This window comes from Pelodiscus sinensis, chromosome 15 (assembly GCF_052426305.1).
Source record: "Pelodiscus sinensis isolate ZL-2025 chromosome 15, ASM5242630v1, whole genome shotgun sequence".
In the NCBI taxonomy this organism is placed as follows: domain Eukaryota; kingdom Metazoa; phylum Chordata; order Testudines; family Trionychidae; genus Pelodiscus; species Pelodiscus sinensis.
This window is the reverse complement of record NC_143066.1, coordinates 21616319-21640673: the sequence shown is the minus strand read 5'-3', so window position 1 is coordinate 21640673 and position 24355 is coordinate 21616319. Positions and strand designations below refer to the sequence as shown.

At 41.2% G+C, this 24355-nt stretch overlaps 1 protein-coding gene across 1 annotated transcript in view; it reads right to left on the bottom strand.

Moving 5' to 3' along the window:
* The window catches only part of XYLT1 (xylosyltransferase 1), a 399566-nt gene that overhangs the window by 103932 nt on the left and 271279 nt on the right, over positions 1–24355 (bottom strand). The window contains exons 4-5 of the mRNA XM_075899380.2: positions 19532–19704; positions 18668–18870 (exon numbers count right to left, since the gene is read on the bottom strand). Of these exons, the coding sequence (XP_075755495.2) occupies positions 18668–18870; positions 19532–19704 (376 nt within the window). The remainder of the gene's footprint in view (positions 1–18667; positions 18871–19531; positions 19705–24355) is intronic.

The following is a 24355-nucleotide window of genomic DNA, read 5'->3' as shown; positions in this document are numbered from 1 at the left end:
ATTTCACCTTATGTCAAGTTATTTATATATTGCTTTGCACAATGTGTGTGCATGCTCTGCATCTAGATGAGAGATGGAAAATGAGAGTTTTTGCACAACTTGTAGACAAAAAGGTGTGCATCCATGTACATCTGAATGAGATGGGTGGTCATCAGAGGGAAGAAGGAAGTTTTCTTTCAAATGGGTTATTTTTTCTATGCTGTGATAGACAGAGACTTTTCACCTATTTAATGGTATTTAATTTTTACCTTGTTGGGATATTTATTTGCTAAGTCTGTCTCCCGCCTCAAAGTCTCTTTTACTTAAATAAGAACTGAGGAATCTATTTTACACACAAATATATCCATAGCTAAGATAATAAATTAGTAACATGGATGTCTAGATGCTGCCCCGTGCTAGAACAATTTTCTGCTTCTCCACTGCCTTCTTCTGGGGGAAGTGGCAGGAGGACGAGGTATGGTCAGGGTATCTGCATGACAGCAATACACAGATGTCAGAATGACCCCTCCAGACAGTGGGCATCTAGTAGAAGTAAGAGGAGCTGTAATTCATACCAGGAGCCTGAACCAACACATTGGCTGTGTCTACACTGGCCACATAACCCGTAATAGCTATGGAAATGAGAGAAGTCAGAATAGGGAAATAGGAATTCTTGCAAGTAGGAATAAGAGATCCTCCGGAATAGGGCTTTATTCCAGAGGATCGCGCCAGTCTGGACGCTCTTTTCCGGCTTTTCCCCAAACCGGAAAAAAGTGGCGGCCATGTTTATTTAAATCCTGCGAGGGATATTTAAATCCCCCGCACATTTCCCTATTCTGACTTCTCTCATTTCCATAGCTATTACGGGTTATGTGGCCAGTGTTGACACAGCCATTGGGCTTAAGACAGGAAACAGAGGAGGGGAAAGCTGCAAATTTTGCAGCCCAGTTCTTCACTGGAGTTGAAAAGCTGGCTAATTTGGTATGGAGAACACTGGAACAAGAGACCCATGGCACAGCCAGGGTTCACCTGGATCAGCTGATTTGGGCTTGTAGGGCTACCAGCTGCAAAACTGCAGCACAGAAATTCAGGCTTTGATTTATGCCTCTGTTCTGAGATTCTGCAAGAGGAAAGGCTGTACACTGAATACAGCACTCCAAATGCAACCACCAAAATTACTTCCAAGGCATTTTAATGATCTACAAGTGTGAGGCTAAACTTTGAGCAAAAAGTCCCCTAAAAATCTATGTTTGGAAAAGATAAGACAATTTGGACATTAAGATCATGTTGTTCCCCATAACTTTCCTACTCCAATACAAAAAAAAGCTCATGCTAAAAATAATTTAGGACAATCCACGTACGCGTAATTATAATATCAGAATAAGATGAAAACTGTTAAATGGCAAAAAATAAGGGTTACATCAGGTGCCAGGAGAAATAGGGCCTACGGGTAGATCCAGTCCACCAAGGGTTGCCAGATGTCCAGTTTTGAACCAGACAGTCCAGTGTTTGAGCTTTCTGTTTGGGAAACAAATTGAGAAAATATAAATGCGAAAATAGAAGTGTCTGGTATTTTCTAAAGAAGATGTAATATAGATTGTGATGTAATGCAAGTGTGTCCGGTATTTTTGTTGAAACCATCTGGCAACCCTAAGTCCACCAAGCTTCTGGATCTGGCTCACAGGCACAGTGGGTGCCTCAGCCAGGCTCTCTGCATGCCCTGCCTCTGCATGCCATTAAGAAAAGTTGTGAATAGCTGTGAGCCCAGGAGGAAGGGGAGAGAGGCTTCACACGCTGTCCCCACCCCAAGTACAATCTTGCAACTTCCACTGTCCGGATGGCTCCCAACCTTCCTCCCAGATCCTGACCCTGCTCCATTAATACAATGTAAGAGTGCAGCCCTTGACCACTTACCAAATTCTTGCAGTAGCCCCCCATCAAAAATTATTGCCCATTCCTGGGTTACATTTTGCTAGTTTAACATTGAGTTGTGCTGATGCAATATTGATGTAGTGCTAATGATTTATAACAACATAGAATGGAGAATGAAAAACATATTCGGAAAGTTTGGATAAATGTATAACTGGGTAGGTGTAATGTTAAGTAACGTTGTTTATTACTATACACGATCAGAGTCTGTAAGTGACAATGAAGCTGTCCAGGGGGCTCACAAAATTGACTGGCCCCTGGGCAAAATTGACAAGCCCCTGGGGAAGGGTGCCTGTATGCTCTCAAAAGGGGCGGGGTCTCAGACAGAAGGGGTGGGACTGGAGCCAGCCAGCCCTCAGCACTGCATGGACCACACTATGCCTCCCCATCCAGCCCTTGGCACCACCTGGAGCGCACTGCCCAGGGCTCCAGAGGTGATTTGAAGAGTTCAGGGCTCCAGTTACTGTCACTGCTGGGAGCCCTGGGCCCTTTAGAATTGCTGAGCCCTGGAGAAGTTGCCCCGTTTGATCCCCCTTGTCAGCAGGCCTGATTCTATCTGAATATATATAAAGGTGAAAACTGATATAGTTTAACTAGGTGAATTCATGCTCCAGTTCCTCACCACACCTATACAACAGTGAAACTTGAACTTATGGTCCATTATGTCTTGCAAACAGAGGGCCATATTCTCTGTTGGTATAAGCAAAGGGGCTACATGCCTTCTATGTCCATTGGAGGGCCAGTCATCATGTACTACACCTGAGGATCTGTCCCAAGATATTCAGGGGCAAATGAAGTGGGACTTTGTTTAAATTCACTCTCCCTTTGCTTTTTCCACAAGCAAATCACAAAAAGAGCAATTATCCCTTTTCCATTCTTGCTGTGTGTCATGAGCAGAGTGTCAGAAATCAAACTTAGAAAGGCCAGAGCTGTGGCCGAAACATCAATTCTTCAGTCCAAATTAATGTCATAATCAAGAGCTAAAATGATAGTTGAGCATGTGCACCTCCGTGAAGAATGGAAAAATAGCCCCTTGTAGTCAAGTAGATTTATAGGAAGCATAATAGGTCCCGCCTTTCAAATAATTTAGCTAACCATTAAGTGTTAGCTGGCATTAAAGCCTTAGTCAGCAATTCTGGAAGAAAGTTGTGGTGAAGATAGACGAGAAGAGTTGTGCTTTTCATGATAACTCTAACGTAGGCAGGTTGATGAAATCAGTGAGTCCAGGTATGAAAGTTATTAACTTTTTCTATTAAGATTGTACACAGTGATTTAATGCACATCTTGAAGCTAATATGCACAAGCCAGTTGTAGAGTTTTCAATACAGAAATGATATTTTAACATTATACAGTTCAGCATCTGTGATTTTTTTTTTAAATTCCTTTTGTATGGAAAAGACATAAGACATAAAACACCAAGGAAAGGGAATAATGCTGTGCCTGGCGATATTAGATGTGCAATTTAAAACAATCCTATTTCTATTTACAGTGAGATCATTGTGAAAGGGGTCAGTGCCCTGGGCTGCTTAAGTTAACCATGCTGTTTAACTAATACTAACCTTCTGAGGGAAAAATTGCTTCCATACATATTGTTAAAAAGTATTTATTTTTTCTCCTAGCTCTTGCCCATTTGTTGGCTTTCCTAACTTAAATACTTTATCCTCAGAAAGAGAAAACCAGTGGACTGAGTGGGCCCTATTTGCCCAGTGTGTGCCCTTAGAAACCATTACAGGTGTCTTCTCAAATGTGGTCTAGACTAGAATTTGAGGGTATAATGATAACACATTAGTTAACATAGGTTAACAACCTAAAATTAGCTCCCACCCATGCTATCTCTAGTGCATTGTTGTATTGCCATGCTAATTTATTACACAAAGTAAGTCATCATCTCTCAGGGAGACCCTAAGAGGTCTTATATTTTCCTCTATGGTCACAATTTATGTGCAGGGGATGTGTTCAGGATTGTGGCCGATAATATCCTATCTGCCTCATATGCATTATTGTAACACTTGTTGATACAAGATAACTATTGTGCAGCAAGCTCCTTTTACTTGTGACACATCCATCATAAGATGACAAGGTTACTCACTTTGCGCAGTAACTGGTTCTCTGAAATGTGTGTCACTGTGGACAGTTAAATTCAGTTGCACATGCACCTCTCAAGCCCTTGATTGGAGATTTTCCATGAGCAGTTTCCATTCGGCTTGCACATGTGCTCCATATAATCTTGTACCATGCTCAGTGGGTACAGAGGACTAAGTCGACAAACCATCTTCATTTCCTTCTCTGTTTGAACATCCAACAAGTACAGTCCAAAGCAGAGTGGAAGGCGGTCAGGTAGTAGAGCACCCTTAAGCAGACATAAGTCAAGAACCACAGTTATTGCAAAAAGTAAGAAACCTTTTCTTCTCTCGGGAGTTCCCTATGTCCCTATGGGAGTTCCACTTCAGGTGACTCTTGAGCTTTATCTTCACAGGAAGGAGGGAGGTAGGAATCAAGTCCAAGACTGAAGACAGCAGAGCAGACCAAAGTACCACTTCAGATCTGATGACATGGTCCAAGAGATAGTGTTTACAAAAGATATGGAATGAAAGCCATGTTGCAGCCCTGCATCTCTCAATCACTGGACTGTTTTTGAGTAATACTGTGGAAATTGTTAGTGATCTGGTAAAGAGCGTTATAATCCTTTGCAGAGATTAAAACACCAACTGCATCCTGAGAAGCAGCAATACATCCCATGATTCATCTTGACAATCTCCATAAAGAGATTGTGGACACCTTTGGTCTTTCTGCAATGAAAGTAAGTGCTTTTGAAAACTTCCTGGTCCTATACAGATACAAAGATGGTTAGGATGGAAATCTGACAGAACCTTAGGTAAGAATTTTTGGTGTTGTTTTAAGGAGACCCTGCCCTTGAAAAAATATTGTTAATGAGAAGGGATTTTCTCCAATCTTGTGGGCTGTGATAACTATTAGAAAAGCCATTTCATAAATAAGTGAAGTAAGGAGCAGGATTCAGAAAGTGTTCTCATAACATTTGTTAAGTACCAAGCTGATCTTACAAGTCAGAGTAGCATCCTTATCCTGGGAGTACAGATTCCCCAAACCACGTATAAATCTTGAGAATACAGAGTGTGCAAAAATAGAAAAGCCCTCTACTCGGGAATGAAATGCTGATATCCCAGCAAGATGTACCTTAATAAAGATAACTGGTAAACCATTTAAAAAAAATCCAGCAGATAATTCCAGAAGGCTAAAAGCACAAAAAGTTCAGGGATAAAGTGATGGTGACCACAGTGGTTGAACCTCTTTCATTTCTGACAGTCAGTGATTTCAGCTGTCTCCCTTCTACATTTTAGTAATACATGTTGTACCCGTCAAGCAGGTGGATTCCAATCCTGTGAAAAGTCTAGGACTCAGACTTGGAGATGTGGGACACTGAGGTTGGGAAGAAGCATGTAACCCACACCATGGAAGAACATAAGAGGGAGTCAGAAGATGGAATACTAGCTGGACACACAGCTGAAGCTGGGATGGAAACCATGCCTTTCTCAGCCAGTTTATTAGAACAAAGATAACCCTGATCTTGTTCATCACTCTTAAAATTACTGCTGTTGGAGGAAATGCAGAGGACAGACCCTTTGCCCAAGGAAGGAAAAAGTCATCTACCAAAGATAGGCAATCTAGGTCTACTTGTGAGCATTTCCTGTTGCTGGATGTGGCAAATAGGTCCATTTATGGAAGACACTCTCTGCCCCTCGAATAACCCACAAAGGAACTAAGAATCAAACTCTCATTCCTGGTCCTGGGAGAAGCGCCTACTAAGCATATCAGCTGCGACACTCTGGACTCCAGGAAGGTAAGTGGCCGAGATTTGAATCTGACGGGCTGGGCTGTACATGAGTTCCATAATTCTATAGTTGTGGCACATAGAGAGCAGGATCTCACTCCTCCATTTGCTGAGAATCCCATGGTACCAGGAAGCACTGGTAATCTGGAGATTTGGGTCTTGGTACCAAGAGTCATACCCATAAGCCAACTAATACTGACAAGTTCCTGTAGTAACAGAATTCCTGTGATATCAGGTGGGTCAATTTCAATGCAGCAGCTGACTTGAGAGTGGTGCTGTGGGTTTAGAGTGGGTAAGCACCAAGGCAAAGGTGTATGCTTCTGTTTTGTCAGTATTGATGAAGCTGAGTGGAAATAGATGGTGCTGATCTGGACCTTCTTGGAAGCTGGTTCCTCCTGATGGCAGGAGACCAATAGTCTCTTTTTCAGATCCTTCCCTCAGTCCTCTGAGATCTTCTGCCTCTTAGGCCAGACGTTAGCCAAAGTCAAAGGGGCATTGGGTCTGGCTGGAGACTGACATACAGGAAAGCCTTTCAAAAGGAGTGCTCTATCAACAACAGTTTCAGTTTTGTCCCGATTCTCCCCAGCTCTCATTTTTAGAGCAAAGCAAAAGTTAACACTGTTGGGAGATGTGGGACTCTCCCAAGCAATGAGAAGTCAGTGCTGATCAGAACAGACTCCTGACAAGAGAGGCAGCATCTGAAACCTCGCTAGCCAGGCATGCCCCAGCAGGCCAAATAAGCTTCCCAGAAAAAGTGATGAAAGCAAAAAAATTAAATTAAATTTAAAAAAAAGGGGGAAACTGATACCTCTCACAACAATCTGACTAATTCTATCTCATCAGCAACATTAACTAGATACATTAAACTAACTAAACAACGACCACAAAACACGCTGAGGTACACATGAGGTGGACACACTAGAGCTCAGTGTCAGGCTGAGGCAGCTGAGAAAGAACTGTGGGCGGTTTGCCTGCTCAGCTCTATCTACCCTTCAAGTGCAGCATGAAGTTCTACAGAGCACACAGGCAAGCCAAACATACATTTCTAACTGAAAACCTCTGGTCACGGGCTCCAGAGATGTGTGAACACTTTAGGGTTCCAACAGCATCTAATTTGGCTCCATCACATTTAAGGTACTGAGTGGTGACCTTCATCTAGCACTCAAACAAGAGATATGACTTAAGGAATCTATGATATGCTTTGTCAGAGGCATGTGGCAACTGGTGAAGGAGTTAACAGTGAACATGTTTAATTCTTAAAAGGAGTTCATCCCACTTGCTACAAAAATCTCAACCAAAATTAAAGAGATTAAGTGATTTTTCTAAACAGCTGTGAATACCCAATGATATTTAATTATTAAAATCAACACATTATGGAGTTTTAGGTTTATCTAAGCACTAGGATTTAATTCAGTAGAGAAAGATGCTGCCTGCTTTGTGCTTTTCCATGTTTGTCAGCTGTTGCATATTCACAGAGAACATCATCTTCCCATGTTACATCCCATTTTGATGAAAACAATAATCACTGATTAAATGAGCAAGTGGAAAAAGCGAAGAAAATGATCAACAAGTCCATTACTCAAATTAGGGACTTTAGTTAAATAAATAAATACATACAAACACAGATATATAAATCAATCCAGATTCTGGATTGATAATTAAATAAGCAAATAAATAAATAAATAAATAAATGACTGTGTGTGACTATCAGCAATTTCTCATCACTATCTTCCAAATTAAATTCACTCGTGTTTGGAATGAAAGCAGAAAGTAAAATTCAATACAAATGCAGATTAAAGACAATGGGTCACTTTTCCCTCTGATTTATACGTTCCTTTCATTTATCTGAGATGTTTTTACACAAAAGAATAAGGAAGATGCTTTCCTCATTAAGCTGAGTAATTATAATAAAAAAGCACCCATTTCTTTCAAAGGCAAAGAGAAGAAAGTGAGGGGGAAAAAAGACTGAGAATATTTTATGTAAAATAAATTGCTAGTCTCCAGCAGAATTAACATTATCCATTCTAGCTCACTCCCTGTGCTAAGGCATAATAGTATCATGTTCTTTGCTAGTGCATACAACTCCGCAACTGGGAGACTCTAGCATCTGTGTGGAATCTTCTGACTTCCCTAGGACTCCACCAGGGAGCAAATATCTGTCCATACAAATCCTATTAGAGGACTGAGACCTAGGGCAATATTTCTCCAAGTGGTCCGCGGACCCACTCTGAGAAAGCTGTTACCAGGCCGTTCTGGTTTGTTTACTTACTGGCTCTGTGACCATGGAGCCTCGCAGTGCCCATTGGCTGCAGCTCACCATTTGTAGCCAAGGGGAGCTGCGGGAAGCAGCATGACCAAGGCTGCTGCTTCCTGTGACTCCTCTTGGCTGCAAATGGCAAACCGCAGCCAATGGGAGCTGTGAGGCTCTGTGGCTGTGAAGCTGGTAAGTAAACGAACCATAGAGGCCCAGTAGCAAATTTATTAGAGTGGGTCAGTGGACCACTTTGAAAAACACTGATCTAAGGGTAGATGTGTAATGTCAAATGGATATAAAAATAAAATTATTATCTTTAGGAAGATTTAAGATTAAGAAAAATGAAAAATTAAGAAAAAAATCACCTGAATATTTGGTATGGGTGGCAACACATTTTTAATGGAAAGACATTAAAATTTCTTGCAAGTTTGGTCTCACAGTTTCACACCCTCAAAGTTTTGTCTCTTTTCAGAGAACTGAAGATGATTCATAGTGTGAAAATGGGTTCTACTTGAGCCAAATGATAATAAATTCTGGCTCTGACACACAAAGGGAGTAGGGGAAAGCAATTTTCAGAGCAAAGAACCCTGTCAGGAGAAATGCCCTACTTCCAACCCCAGGTAGTTATTGTTAACTTGAGCACCTCAGCTGATCACAGCTGCTACAGAACCACAGAAGGATTACTGTTGAGCCACAGTGAACACAAACTATGCAGAGGTTTAGAAATAAAAATCAGTACCTTAAATTACAGCCAGAAAATTACCATAAGCCAGTGCAACATTCTCTCAGAAAGAAGTTTCAATGAGTAGCTGCATTCACTGTCTGTAGTATGGTCCCAGGTGTAGATGTAGCTCTATGAAGAAGAGTGCATTGCAAAACTCACAAACTTCTCTAGTGAGACTTCCCTCATCTTCAAAAACCTCTCATCCTTCTGATCAGGTGCAGATGAGAGCAAAAGCAGGAGCAGCCAGGAATGCTTTCTGTCTGGAGCTGCAGCCAATAAGACCCTTTACCGGGTAGCTTGAGAAGCAAAAAGGCGAATGCAATGGAGCATGGATGAATGGGACTTAGCCATCTTATTATTTATTATACATTTTCATTTCTAGTTAAAGCTGTTCAGATAATGGTGATATGAGTAAAGACATAGAGAGACACAGAAACGCCCCCCTGACGTAACATAAAACTTTCCTTCTCACAAATTTTTCCATAGCAAATGCACAAAATTTTTCCACACAACATGTTTAAATATTAAATACTGAAGGCTTGTAAACACATTCTTCAATCGTACTGTGAGATCTCTTCCCAAAGTCCCACTATCCATATTCTATGCTCAGTAATGTGATATGCCTGCCAGAAAATGTAAAGACACTTATCCTTCTGTGATATTATGGGGCCACAAGTGATAGTGGAAAGTAAGAAATGTGGTAAAGGTGGACATCTATGATGACCCTTTAATTAAAAAAAGTGACTTCCTTACAATTCCATATGGGTATGTCTACACTACCCTCCTAATTCGAACTAGGAGGGTAATGTAGGCATACCGCACTTGCAAATGAAGCCCGGGATTTGAATTTCCCGGGCTTCATTTGCATAAGCCGGGCGCCGCCATTTTTAAATCCCGGCTAGTGCGAACCCCGTGCCGCGCAGCTACACGCGGCACGGAGTAGCTAGTTCGGATTAGGCTTCTAATCCGAACTAGCTGTACTCCTCGTGGAATGAGGGGTTCGAACTAGCCGGGATTTAAAAATGGCGGCGCCCGGCTTATGCAAATGAAGCCCGGGAAATTCAAATCCCGGGCTTCATTTGCAAGTGTGGTATGCCTACATTACCCCGCTAGTTCGAACTAGCGGGGTAGTGTAGACATACCCTATGGGAATAAGAGTCTGCCTGTGGATCTCTCTGCATGATCAAAAGTCTCAGAGGGGTATCTGTGTTAGTCTATATCTGAAAAAACTTAAGAAAGTATGAATATTCTTGCAGCATGTTAGAGACTAACAAAAATGTAAATAGTATCATGGGGTTTCATGGGCACAACCCACTTCCATTCATCTGAAGAAATGGGTTGTGCCCACGAAAGCTCATGATACCTTTTAAATTTTTTGTTAGTCTCTAAGGCTGTGTCTAGATTACATCCCTTTTTTGGTAAAGGGATGTAAATTAGGCAAGTCGATATTGCAATTAAGCCGGGATTTAAATATCCCGTGCTTCATTTGCATAATGGCGGCTGCCGGTTTTTTTCGAAACTGGGCTTTTTAAAAAAAAAACTGGCAGTTTAGATGGGAATCTTTAGAAAATAAAACCCTTTTTCGAAAGATCCTATAAATCTCATTTTTGAGGAGTACAGGATGTCAAGATGTACCCTAAGGTGCTGCAGGACCATTTGTTGTTTTTTAAGTTGTTTCTGCATGATCAGTGAGCAGGAAGAATGAGCTACCCTTACAAAAATACAAATGTATCCAGTGAAGGATCCAAAATACCAGACCCTAAAATGTTACTGTGGCATTTAGGGTCCATTACTGCCAATAACTCCAGAAGTATTCCTTTTTAAATATATACAAGACTGGATTTTTTGTAGAGATCCAGTGAGAACTAGTATTTTATATTTCTTTATAAAACTGATCTTTTCTCAATCATAAGTAAATCAAAAATAAATCGTATCTAAAAGGAAAGTAGCATCCACATGATGGCCCTTTGGCATTTCAACAGAGAACATTCCCCCACCCCTCCCAGTAAGCAGCCGCAGAGCCAAGCAAAAGGAGAGAAAATATACCAGCCCACCAGGAAGCCAACAAGCACTCAGATGCTGCAATGCCCATTAAACTATAAAGCTTGGCATCTGGGTCCTTCCCCTGCCAAGCTTGCCTTATGAGTGGCCTCAGATACTGGCTTGGACGATGGAATTTATAGAGGATAAGGATGAAGGGCTGAGCATTTAGTACAGCAATCAACAAGATGATGTACTGCCAAGGAAGTACTGCAATTACAAGGGTGCTTTAAGCAGTGCTGCTATTTTAAAAATGTACTTTATCAATATATCCCTAACCCATATCAAGGTGGGATTTCCAAAAATGGCCTCTAATTTGGGATGCATTGGTTTTCTGTTCTACTGAACATGAGGCTCCTGATTTTTGGTGCTGAGCACCCACCAAATCTCAATAGAGCCGCAGGTACTGCACTGCCCTCAAAACAGAAACAGCATTTCAACTTTCAATCCAAGGGGACAGATGGCAAAGGAGGAGAAAACAAAACCTTGACTACGGCTACAATATCCTTTAAGCTTTGAAAAAGATATGAGCTTTTCAGCACCAGATACAAGCAAAACTGGTAAAGCCATACTCATGTCAATGAATCTTACAAACCCTCCTGAACAGCTTCAACTGTTAAATGCCTCGTTGTGTGCTCTGGCAGATTAAGTCGTATGGACCCAGAAGACAATTTAAAAAACAAAACAAAAAAAAAAACCCAAACATACAAACAAAAGTGATGGCTGCTGATAGGGGGAAGCGTCGGGGAGGGTGCTGTTTCAGAGTCTGAGAAAGAAGCACATATTTGAAATTCTGACAGAATGTAGAGTTAAGAAAAAACCCACAGATAAATTCTTTGTGGACATAAAAAAAAAAAAAAGCTTCCCTGTGATGAATTAAGGGTGGGCTGATGTCTGGCTTGCCTGATAAAGATATTCTGAGCAAACAGTGTAAGCAGCTATGCTGAGATAAAAAACCTGAGGCATTAGCATCAAAACAAATGTTCCATTGCAGTAGTTTTCATAAGAACATAAGAATGGCCATACTAGGCCAGACCAAAGATCTATCTAGCCTAGTGTCCTGTCTTCCAACAATGGACAATGCCAGATGCCCACGAGGGAGTGAACAGAAACAGGTAATCAAGTGATCTCTCTCCTGTCATCCACTTCCAGCCCCTGACAAACAGAGGCTAGGGACACCATTCTTACCCATTCTGGCTAATAAGTATTGATGGACCTAACCTCCATGAAGCTTCTAGTTCTTTTTTGAACTCTGTAAAAATCCTGGTCTTCACAACATTCTCTGGCAAGGAGTTCCACAGGCTGCATGAAAAACTCCCTTTTGTTTGTTTTAAATCTGCTACCCATTCATTTCATCTGGGCTATGTCTAGACTGCAAGCCTCTTTCGAAAGATACTTTCGAAAGAGCCTCTTTAGAAAGAGCGCGTCTAGACTGCACGCGGAACTTTCGAAAAAGCAAGCCGCTTTTTCGAAAGAAAGCATCCAGTGAGTCTGGATGCTCTCTTTCTAAAAAGCCTGTTTGCTTTCAAGAACGCCTTCTTTCAAAAGAGCACTTTCGAAAGAAGGCGTTCTTCCTCGTGGAATTAGGTTTACCACCGTCGAAAGAAAGGCCGCATTCTTTCGATTTAATTTCGAAAGAACGCGGCTGCAGTCTAGACACAGGTGAAGTTTTTTCGAAAAAAGGCTACTTTTTTCGAAAAAACCCCTGAGTCTGGACACAGCCCTGGTGACCTCTAGGTCTTACATTACAGAAAATAACTTTTCCTTATTCACTTTCTCTACACCAGTCATGATTGCATAGACCTCTATCATATTCCCCCTTAGTCTCCTCTTTTCTAAGCTGAAAAGTCCCAGTCTTTTTAATCTCTTTTCATATGGGACACGTTCCAAACCCTAATAATTTTTGTTGCCTTTTTCTGAACCTTTTCCAATGTCAATATATCTTTTTTTGAGATAAGGCGACCACATCTGTACATAGTATTCAAGATGTGGGCATACCATGGATTTATACAGAGGCAATAAGATATGCAGGACCTAAAGTAATAGAAGATTGATCCAAGTCAGAAATAAAATAAAAAACAGTCACAGGGTATGCTGTCCCTTTAAGAGAGTTTCCTAGTCTAGTACTGCCCTATTTTTGGTTCCTTCCCAAAACAAGATATTCTCATGGTTCCTCCTGCTGATTAAGGATGTTAAGGACTAGTCGACTATCCGATAAGCAAATGCTTATCGGATAGTCAGTTGACTAGTTGATTCCCTCCCCTTGCTGCCTTTATCAGATAGAGGCAGCAATGGGGGGTGGGGGAATTGACTAGTTGACTGACTATGCGATAAGAATTTGCTTATTGGATAGTCAACTAGTCCTTAACATCTTTAATCAGTCCTGCATATGGAAAATCCTGAATATTTTGCTCCTTTAGTGATTTAATCTACTTTTCGAAACTTGGTTCTCATTTTCAGTTCTTTGGTCAAATACCTGAAAGTTTCTGTCATTTGGTCCAGTGCCCAGGAAAAACTGGTTCCAAACCAAATGGCTGCAACTTTCAGATTTCAGCACATGATGGCTGAGCAGAATGAACACAAATAATCTCTGATGTCATTTCAATAAAACTGAAGTCACTGTTGTTTCCATGCAGGATGAATCTAGCCGAAAGGCTGAAACAAGGATCCTATTATTCACTCTGACTGTCCTGTCACCTGAATAACAACTGGAAAGAATGATGTAACACTTCTCTAAAGGCTAAATTTCTTTCTGCACGCTCTCGAGTTAGAATTATTTCCAAGTGCCAACAGACTTGAAAAGCTAAAGACCATCCAGAACTCTTCATCCCAGCAAACACTTTTCTGCTTAGTTTCCAAGGAGCTTTTTATGGCCCTGTGTGTTTTCTATGTAGTTCCCAAAATATGATTTAATCTGGTTGCTCAGAAATGAGAATTCTAAATAATGACTTTTCTCAAAGCCATTTTGTTTTCTGAGTTTCATTTTTTGATGTCCCAAGCAAGTATTTGAGGGCATATGATATACCAAGCATATAAAGCTATTTTCTATACATGATTAGATGTGAAAGACTTACTAGAGGTAGATGAGTGAAGAAAGCTTCCTTACTATTCTGAGAAGGTTGATCCACTTTGTGTGGACAGTTAAAAATACTACAAATCTCTTAAACAACTGGAAGCTTGGCCTAGTGAACATAGCAAGAGTCAGGGGTCTTTATTTCATGCTAAAAAATTATTTGCATTTGAAAGAACTATTTAAATGTTGTGTTTATTTACCCATCTGTGAAATAAAGTTTCCGATTATGCAGGGTATTGTGAAGTTCATTAATGTTTATAAAGTGCTTTTAGATCTTTGGATAAAAGTTGCAAATACTTGTTAATTATAACGAATACATCAAAATGTCAAATAATTTTAAGCAATAGTCTCAGATTTTTTTTATTAAGTGCTTGGCTAAATTTCGTGATAACATTGGGCCTTACCTGTTGACATGTATATGAGTAGCACACAAAGGAATGAGGACAATATACCATGCACTTAACGGTATATAGAATGACAGAGGACAGTGCATTCACTAAGTTCCACTGACTTTATCATCTACCATCTTTTGTAACAGTCCTAGCCAAGATCATTCCCTATATTTTCTAGAAGCTTTACCCAAGTAACTTTTAAAATGTACTAGGATCCTGTCGCTCCACTCTGGAGACTCTTCTACATGGCAGAAGCCTTAGCTGAACTGAATCGAATCAGTAATCCTACCTGATTTCCTGAAGGCCGATTTAGTCTGCTCACACAAGATATGGCAATGTCCTTGCACTACTTCCAGATATTCACATAGCATTATTCACTTTTAGTATCATAGTGGTGGTAGGGGGCACAATCAGGGATCATGGGCATGTTGTGCCAAGCACTATACACATGATTAAAAAAAATACAAGGTCAGCATTTCTTGCCCCAGTTACATATAATAGTCTAGAATGTAGAGAAACCTCTATTATGGACTCCTATAATAAGCAACTGTATCTTGTGACCACTCTATTGTGTTTTCAAGACTTACAGTAATAACTTTGTTTGACCTTTAATTAAAAGACCATGCAATAGCTGGCAATCAGAATCTGCATTGTGCCCAGAAAAGCACTGACATCTGACACGTGCTGTTAAATAAACTCACTTAGCTTTTTACTCTGAGAGGAACAATATTCCACCTGCCACATTTTCTAAGGACTCTTGCAATGCACATTAAACATTCAACATTAGTAGTTGCCCTGCTGTAGTTCATCTTGTTAGCAGTGAAGTTTCAGTCCCCAAACATAAGGTTGGGTGCCTGATGCTGTCTGTCTGAAACAATAAATAATGCAAACTGGTATCCATATAAAACAAGAGGTTAAGGGCACGGATACCTTTTCCACTGGGTTCTGCTAACCAAGGTTCCCACTGGAAATTATTTTTAGGTCATGATGACAAGAGGGCAATATGAATTAAGCTGAAATAAAGGGCAGGAGGGTCAGTCGGTTTCTTTTACTTCTGAATGAAAGTAGTGGTTCTGAAAGATTGATTTCCTCTACTCATGAAAACCTAAATTGCAAAGAGAGGCAATGACAGCTTCCCCATATTGACCCACTCCTGTCCTGAAAGGACCACTTCTAGTGGGGGAGAATGCAGTTCAGTTGCCTGGCAATTAATCCCTGAGCCTGACATTTAGGATGTTAACAAGAGAGTCAGTTGTAATGCTGGTCCACATGGCTGAGAATCAGACATGCAGGACTTCAAACTGCCAATTGCCTAGTGATTAAAGGAAAGTGTTTTGATTACAAATTTGGCTAAATGTTTCTTTGTTGTACTACATTCATTATTATTATTTGCACTGCAGTAGCTCTCAGGAACTCTAGTGTTGGACCAGGATCCTTTTGTGCTGGGCATTATACAAATACAGAACAAAAGTCCCTGCCCCAAAGAGCATATAGTCCTCGTATTAGTGTATGAGAAAGGGTGAGTAGGACCCCCTGGGTTTACCTTCTCCAGCCCATTTACTATTTTACACATATCTATTATGTTCCCTATTACTTGTCACTTCCCTAAATGAAATAGTTCCAATCTTCTCATTGACTTCTCATGTGGTATCTTCTCATGCCTCTAATAATTTTCAACACCTACCTCTGGATAATTCTTGTGGGGATAAATGAGAGAGAGGTGTTTGCAAATGCACTGTAACCTGTGAATACATCAGGCAACCCGTCAAGAGAGATTTGGGCTTCACACTATGCTGCGGATCCTGAACTATTGTGTGCATTATTCTGTCGCACAAGGATGGATTAGCCTGCATCTATCAGAAGAGAAGGACTAGGGGTTTTACTGTCACAGATGGAATGGCAGATGGGAAGTGAAAGCTTAATGTGGAGCTGCCCTGGAAAAATACATTAATCCACTAAATTCATATGTTCTTATGAGGGGAAACCTAACAAAACAATTGCAATATAACTAACCAGAGTAAGAAGTGTAAACTGTTTTTAGTCCATTAGCTGGTAAATCACCACATGGAATCTAAAGGAAAGAAAAAAGAACCCCTAATCCGCTCCTTGTTATTTCTTGCACTAATATTCAGGTTCCTACATGGTTTACAGCCGTGTAAGAAATGCCTTGCTAAAGAACACAAATTTATAGCATCTCCATTTTGAAAAATGTGTATTTATAATGATAAAATTATGTATTTGAATTTCATTTATCTGTACCTATAACTGTTATTTTTTTTAAAAAACCCATTAAAATAAAGTGCTTTTGAAGTACAGCTTCAAGATGCTTGCGTAAATTCTGAAATTAGAGTATTGTGACAGAAATGGGAAGTGTACACTTCAGACCAGTGGCCTACAGTTGAAAACCTAGATGTGATTTCAAAACAGCAGAGAAGTGGAACTTCAAGAGAATTTCCATAGCTGGGAAGAAAAATGTGTTGTAATATCTGTTCTCTAGCTGCACTTGTTTAGGGCTTCCACTGCTGAAAAAACATTAAATAACACCATATTACAATTGTGACTCTATTAATACAAGGTTGGCCAAAATCTCAACTATACATCATGGGACAATTTATGGCCATGGGACAATTTTGGCTTTCTATTTAAACATACCCCAGAGAGAACTAAATATAGTACAGAATATTACAGATCATGGTCCCAGTCTTAGACGTCCTAATACAGACCCCTGAGCTGACATGATGTCATCAATCTCTAGTCCCTCTGACCATTCCCTCATATATCATTGGTAGAGCTATCAAGATGTGGCTATTAGAATAACTCTGAATTAGTTTACACTGTACTTTCAGAGCTTTAGCACCTGACATCAAATCCATCCCTATGCAGATCCCTAGAATCTGTCACACTGTAAAGACTGTCCTTGGACCATATATCCCCTATTTTCTCCCCTCATCATTAGTTGTGCTGTGCCTTCTGTCACACTACAGCTTGGGATCAGTATAGCAGTACTTGTCTTGAAAAAGTGTTCTAAATTAAGAAATAATTTAGTGTTCCTAAACAACTAAGTCAGGAATGTAGGGAGCTGATCATCGTCTCCACCTGATAGCTGGAATGATGAGTCATATTTGTTCCCCCAAGGCTAGAGAAAGAGTCTCAATCATCGGGCATTTAAAAACCTTGAGTTCATATTTCAAATCTTTCTGTTCAGACTACAAACACACTGTCTAAGCTTCTTGCTTTTCCAAGTTATTTTCCTGACTGCTACTCACTTCCACAAAGCTGTCTGTATTCCTTTGGTAGTGGATATATATAACGCCCAAACAATTAAGCCCTTTTTGAATTTTCACTACATCTTTACTCACCCAAAAACATCCACTGATTTTCAAATATAACTTGAAAGAGAGTTTTTGAGTAAGGATTTCAGGGCTTGGCTCCTGATTTTGAGCTGATGTAGAAGCTTTTGAGATAAAAGGCTATGACAGAGCAAAATGGAATATAAGATGCTATTATTATCAGGAACACTTTATGGCACAATCATGTGTTAGAAGAGTTACCCAACAAAGCCACTTCCCCTTCCTTAATTCCTTCTGACACAACGGGGAGTAAAAATCAAAAGGAGAATTTTCTGTTCTTCATAATTCTTATAGCCTAAAAATAACTGTTGAAGCACATTTAGATTTTTTTTTTTAAACAGAGAATCAACTTTTGCACAGTTTAGTAAATGTTATTGAATACAGCTGTGGAGCATGAATTTGTAAATCCAGAGAGAATATAGCTTCATTTAGAATCACAAGCCTAGTCATGTGGTGACCTATGAACTTCGATGTTTGATGCCATCTGACTAAAGTTATTCAGGCAATAGTTGGTGCTGAAGATACAGCTGTAGACTCCCAGCAACTTATTTGTCATTCTACTATCATTATCCTGCATAGAAAAAGCACCAAAAAAGAAATGTCACAATGTTTCTTTGATGGAATCCATCTCTATGCATATTTTTCAAATTTATTGAAACACAAGGGCCGGCTACAGCAAACAGCTTACCAGAGTTCTGAGTGCAATAATTCTCTTCAAGCTTGAGGTTCACAACTTAAAGAACCAACATTCCTGAACCATATAGCCACAGGCAGTGGCAGGAAAATGGTGTGCACACGGTTTTTCTGTGCTTGTGGTGCCATTGCCTTGGTGGCAAAAGTGATGGTGCCGACGCAATGACAATGGACCGATGTTTTTCTTTTTGAGATCTGGGAAAGCTACTGCATTGAAAGCCCCACTGGGTGGAGTTTCCTGATAGGGACTGATGAAACTGGTGCCTTGGTTGAATGTTCCTCTGCGTCTTGTGTCAGAATACCGAAATTTTGGCCTTATGTACAATTAAAATTCCATTGTTCATTTAGGAAGGAAAATACATTTTTAAAAGGGCTCACCATACCTGATAGGATAGTCGGCGGCACTAAGATTAATGAAGAAATCCCAGGGCCAGTCATTCATCTCAATTAAATCCCTCATACTCTGTAGATAGGTGGACAGAAGACTTGCTCCTCCCCAGATGGTTGCCATTCGCCAAGGGGTGATTCTCACATTCGGATACTGGCTAGCAAACTGGAGCACTTTCCGGTGTAGGTAATTGGATCGCTTTACAGGGAAAGAAAGTAAAATGTTCAGCAGACTAAGAAAAAAAATATAAAATAAAAGGAACCTTTCCACTTGTGTTCTCTAACCATCTGAACATCTTAAAATCTGAGCTTTTTCAAATCAGTTTATTTTGGCCTGCTGTCAGTTTTATGTTAAGTAAAACTGCTTTAAATACACGGAGAATTATGAATGGTATCTGGAATTTGGTAATTTATCTCGCAAATATTTATCTTGGAAAACTCAGTATTTGCTTGCTATTTTCCCCCTAAGAGGTGCTAAAGAACACATCCCTTCATTCAGCGCAAGCTAATTTGAAAGTGTCAGGAGTCCTCTGTTTTATTCTCTTTCATCTGGCCTGGGAACACTGATTGCACTTAAATTGTACATCAGAACCTACAATGACTTATCAGTTACCACTACAAAACATATGACAGACAGACACTGACAGATACCATAGACACATAAGGAGAAATGAAGGCAGTCACAGAAGGAAAGAATTTAAAAAAAAATTGCAGTTGGGCATAAAACATAGGACAGATGGAAAAACAAAAAGTGATACATACAGTATGCAGCAGAGATAAAAAGAATGTTGGAGAAGGTGACAAAGAGGGACAGATTGACAAATGATGAGACAGGCAATTTATAACCAGTGATATATTACCTTGTCAACATGAATGTAATAGAAATGGTCTTTATGGTAAATAGCCTTAAACATGCGTTGGAGTTGCCGAGAAGCTCTGCCATGAACAACCAAGACAAATGCGATCCTGACTGGGTTGGCAGGCATGTATTCTACGGAGTCCTCATCCCACTGTACATTGTTGTTGGCTTTTCCTGTTTGAAAACAAAACATAGTAAGGAGTGTGTCTGCAGACTCTTTTTTTTTCCTTTTAAACAATTATTAATGGGAACTGAGAACTCGTCAGAGGTGTCAGGTTGATTGCCGTAGGGATGAAACTCCTTTTTTAGTTACCGGTTTCAGAAACCATAAACTGGAGCAATGCAACCTTCTCTCACGCTGTCCTGCTTAGGAGCCTCTGCCAGGGCCACGACAAATAACCACGAAGTATTCAAATGTTTTTGACAGAATCAAAGAATCAGAGCAAGCTCCACTGACTTCAGGAAGCTATGCAGATTTGCATCAGCTGAGGATCTATTACTAAGTCTTTTGACAACTGCTAATCTACATTCAGAGCAATACAACAGTTCCAAGAGAGAAAAGTACTAAGGCATTGGTTGCATGTGGAATATTACTTAGCCTATATTGTGAGAAATAAAAAGTAAAGCACAGCTACTAGTTTTCTGGCATAAGCTCATCAACTAGTGGGCCACAATAAATCAGCTTGGAATAAATCAGCGAAGTTGTGTTGAAGTCAGAGAAATCTTGTCAGTTTGCACAAGCAATGGCCTAATGATGTTCTTGTATTCCACTGGCATGACCAAAATATCAAACAGCTATAGTATGGGCACTGCTGTACTGTCATCTGTAATAGCAGGCATAAATCAAAATGTTAAAGGGCGACCTGCACAATACAAGAACATAAAATTGGGGTTTGCATTGCTCTTTGCTTCTTTTTGATGTAGAAGTGAGCTTGACAGTACTTTATTTTTTAAAGAAATGTTTTTTTCCTTCTTGTTTTTACTTTAGAATTTCTGATTTCGCCTCATCTGTTTGTTCAATAATATTAATCTGTGAAGAACCGGAAAACTAGTAAGGTGATGACAAATGCTGAGTCAGTGGTCCCCAACACGGGGGTATTTGTGTGCACCTGCCAAGTGCTCGGGACTGGCCTGGCCCCGGGCATGTGGCGCATGCATGGTGCCGGAGTCGGCCCCGGGCGCATGGCGCACGGTGAGCGCCGGCCCCGGGAGTGCCGCGGATTGGCCGCCTGCGCTCTGGGCGTGCGGCGCATGGGGGAGCGCCGGCCCTGGGTGCGTGGTGCTTGGGGGGGGGGCACCAGCCCTGGGCGTGCGGTGCTTGGGGGGGCCCCGCCCCCGGGCGCGTGGCTATGGGGGGGGCCCCGCCCCCGGGCGCACGGCTATGGGGGGCCCCGCCCCCAGGCGCAAGGCTATGGGGGGGCCCCGCCCCCAGGCGCACGGCTATGGGGGGGCCCCGCCCCCAGGCGCACAGCTATGGGGGGGGCCCGCCCCGCCCCCAGGCGCGCAAGTGTCTCCGCCCTCTGGCGCCCAGTGGGCGAACGGCCACGTCCCCTGGCGCCCGGCAATCTCAAATGATTGGGGACCACTGTGCTGAGTAACAGGATTGAAAGCTAATTGGTCAGAATTTTTCAAATACTGTGTTCTATTTGTTTTTCATTAACATGTATTCAACACAAGAAGCTCATACACAATTGGGAAGAAAAATGTCCTTGTTAAAGATTCAACACTTCTGTCCCCCATTTCCCTGTTCCCTTAAGGAAACCTCCCGCTGACAAGACAGGCAGAGCCTGATATTTTTAAATTAAAAAGCCTACACTAACTTTCAGATCTTCTTTATACAGGTTGAACCTCTCCAGTCTGGCACTCTGTGGTCTGGCAACATCTAGGGATGTAAGTGACTAATCAACTAGTCGACAATCCAATAAGCAAATGTTTACTGGAAAGTCGACTAGAGACTCGACTAGTCACTTCCCTTCCCTTCCCTCCCCCTCACTTGCTGCCTCTGAGAGGGCAGCTTTGCTGGACCCCCCCAGCAGACCAGGGAGATGGGGAGAAGCTTTTCTCGCCCCGGAGGACACGGGTGGCGACTCGCCGCCCGTGAGCTCCGGGGTGAGAAAAGCCCTGTTCGTAAGTGTGGATCCGACATAAGTCGGATCCGCGTAAGTCGGGGACTGCCTGTATCTGTCAAAGTAAGGACAAAGTAAAGTAAAATAAACCCAGTCATGTAAGTTAAAGTCATATAAGTCAAAGTAAGTTCAGTCATGTTGATTTCAGTTTGATTCAATACAAGGAGAATTGAGGATTGTCAAATCAGAAAAAGAGAAAACTGACAGGAAAATATGCTTTATTTTCAAGTTTTAAGATAAACAACTGAGTTATTAATAAATAAATAAATAAATAAATAAATAAATAAATAATGTAAGCTATGGTCAGTATGATCAATCAGGGTTGTGATTATTTTAAAAATCTTTTTAATTTATTAATTAAAAAATCAAATATGGAGACAAATTGCACTTCTTTGCTTGATACTTATTTTTAATATTTCCTCTTAAAATGCCAAATCAACTGCAGGCAAGAATGTCTGGTGTTACTCCAAACTGGAACTCTCGGACATAATAATTTTCCTCTTTCTACTAGCAGTAGCAGATCTGTATCACCAAAGGGTTTGCTCTGCCTAGCCTGATGGGACCATGGAAGTCACACTTGTTAGAATTAATAATTCTCTGTAACTATATTCCCAAGGACTTCAGTTAGTTTTTAACTAGGGTTTACAAAACACTAATTCTGTACACAGCGGATATTAAATAGACATTATGCTGATTTCTGTGGTTAAAGCACAGTCACAAAAGACTAGAGAGACTGATAAATGCACAGATTCTCAAGATGGCCTCCTGAGTAGGTGTCTAACTGGTAATATCAGTGTCCATAATTCACTGAATTTTCAAAAAATGCAGATGCAATTGTGTGCTGGCTTGAATGTGCACCCCTTTTAAAAAAAACTGCACTAAAATTCTGATTCCTTTGTTTTTAAAAAGGACACTATCAATTTAAAGCTGCACTTCTGCCCGCCTTTATCTTTAACCCCCTTCCCATTAATAGTAAGGAAGACCTAACGTGACAATTGCATTATTACAGTAAATCAGAAAAACAAAATCTCTTTTTTCTTGTTTGCTTACCTTGGATATTTGTGTATAGTCAGTTTCTCCTGTTTCTCCCATTTAGATAATCAGTTTCCCCTCTTGTTTGCTGAGATAAGGGGATGGGAACCTTTTTTGAGTTGGGGGCCGCTGACCTACAGAAAATCAGTCTGGGGCCGCACACAAATGGGGGGGGGGGGGGGAGACACTGGAGTGCCAAATCCAGGCAAGCTGGGGGCCACACCTGGTCCACGGGCATGAGGTTCCCCACCCCTGGTTTAGAGCGTTAGCACAGAAAGCTTATTTTAAAAGAGGAAAATAGGAACACATGACCATAAAACCAGAAAAAACTTCCTGAGGAATCAGGGACAATGGCAATTGCTGAAACAACTGGACTCGGTTTTCATTTAAACTGACTGAAATTCAAGTTGATAGTGTTCATTTAAATCGGGGTGGGAAACCGTTATTGGGTGGAGGGCCAGTAACCCACAGGAAAATCAGTTAGGGGCCACAGAAAAGTGAGAAACAATCCCTGCCCCCAGCCCTCACCTATGTGACCCCCAACTGAGATACCTCACTCCCCTGTGCTCCAGCCCAGACGGGGGCTGAGCTTCAGGACTATCCCCCAGGCCAGATTAACTCTTCTGAGGGCCCAGAGCTAGTAGATTTTGTGCCCCTCCAGGCTTTGGGTGGGGCCAAAAATGAGGGGTTCAGTGTGCGGGAGGGAGGGTACAGGAACAGGCTGAGAGGGGTGCAGAGCCTGGGAGGGAGTAGGGTTGCCAGATGGTTTCAACAAAAATACCGGACACACTTGACATGACATCACAATCTACATTCCATCTTACTTAAAAAATACTGGACATTTATATTTTCTCAATTTGTTTCCCGAACAGAAAGCTCAAATACTGGACTGTCCAGTTCAAAACCAGACACCTGGCAACCCCAGGAGGGAGTGAGGGAGGGTGCAAGAGCAGGGTGGGGATGCAGGGTCTGAGCAGGACAGGGGGGTGTTAGAGGGTGCTGTGGGTTACTGGGTGCTTGCGTTACAGCCCTGTGTGGTCTGCAAACTGGAGTGCCAGTGCCATCTCCCCACTGCTGGGGGGGGGGTGGGGGTGGGGGTGGGAGGACAAGCTCCAAACTTCATGGGCCGGATCCAGACAAGCCACGGGCCAGATTAGTTTCCTCAGCCCTTTAAATGTTCCCGATTTCTACATTAGTGGCTTTCCAAGTAAAATGACAGGACATTTTTTCAATAATCTGCCCAGTTAAATGAGGCTTCTTCTTGGCAATTTTATTTTAATGGCCATTAGGGTGAGACACATAAATGAGGGTGTTTTGTTCGTTAATAGATTTGTGTTAATAGAAAACATTGTAGTGTCTTGGAGAGGTATTAAATCACAACACCACCATGCAGAATATTAATCTGAATGTAGCCTCTTATTTATAAGGTTTCTCTTATTGAACTTCTTCAGTTTCTTATTTTCCTCTCTCACAATTTTCCTATTTTATCTTTTTTACATTCAGTTTTTTTTTTTATTGTGGTTCAGTTCTTTGCTCATTTCCCACCTGCATATTATTATGGCTTCTTCAGTCTAATCTTTTTCTTAGCTGCCTAGAGCATCATAAAACTAAGTATGTTATATTTTTCCATATGTCAAAATACCAGCTACTTGTGGTATATTCTTCAT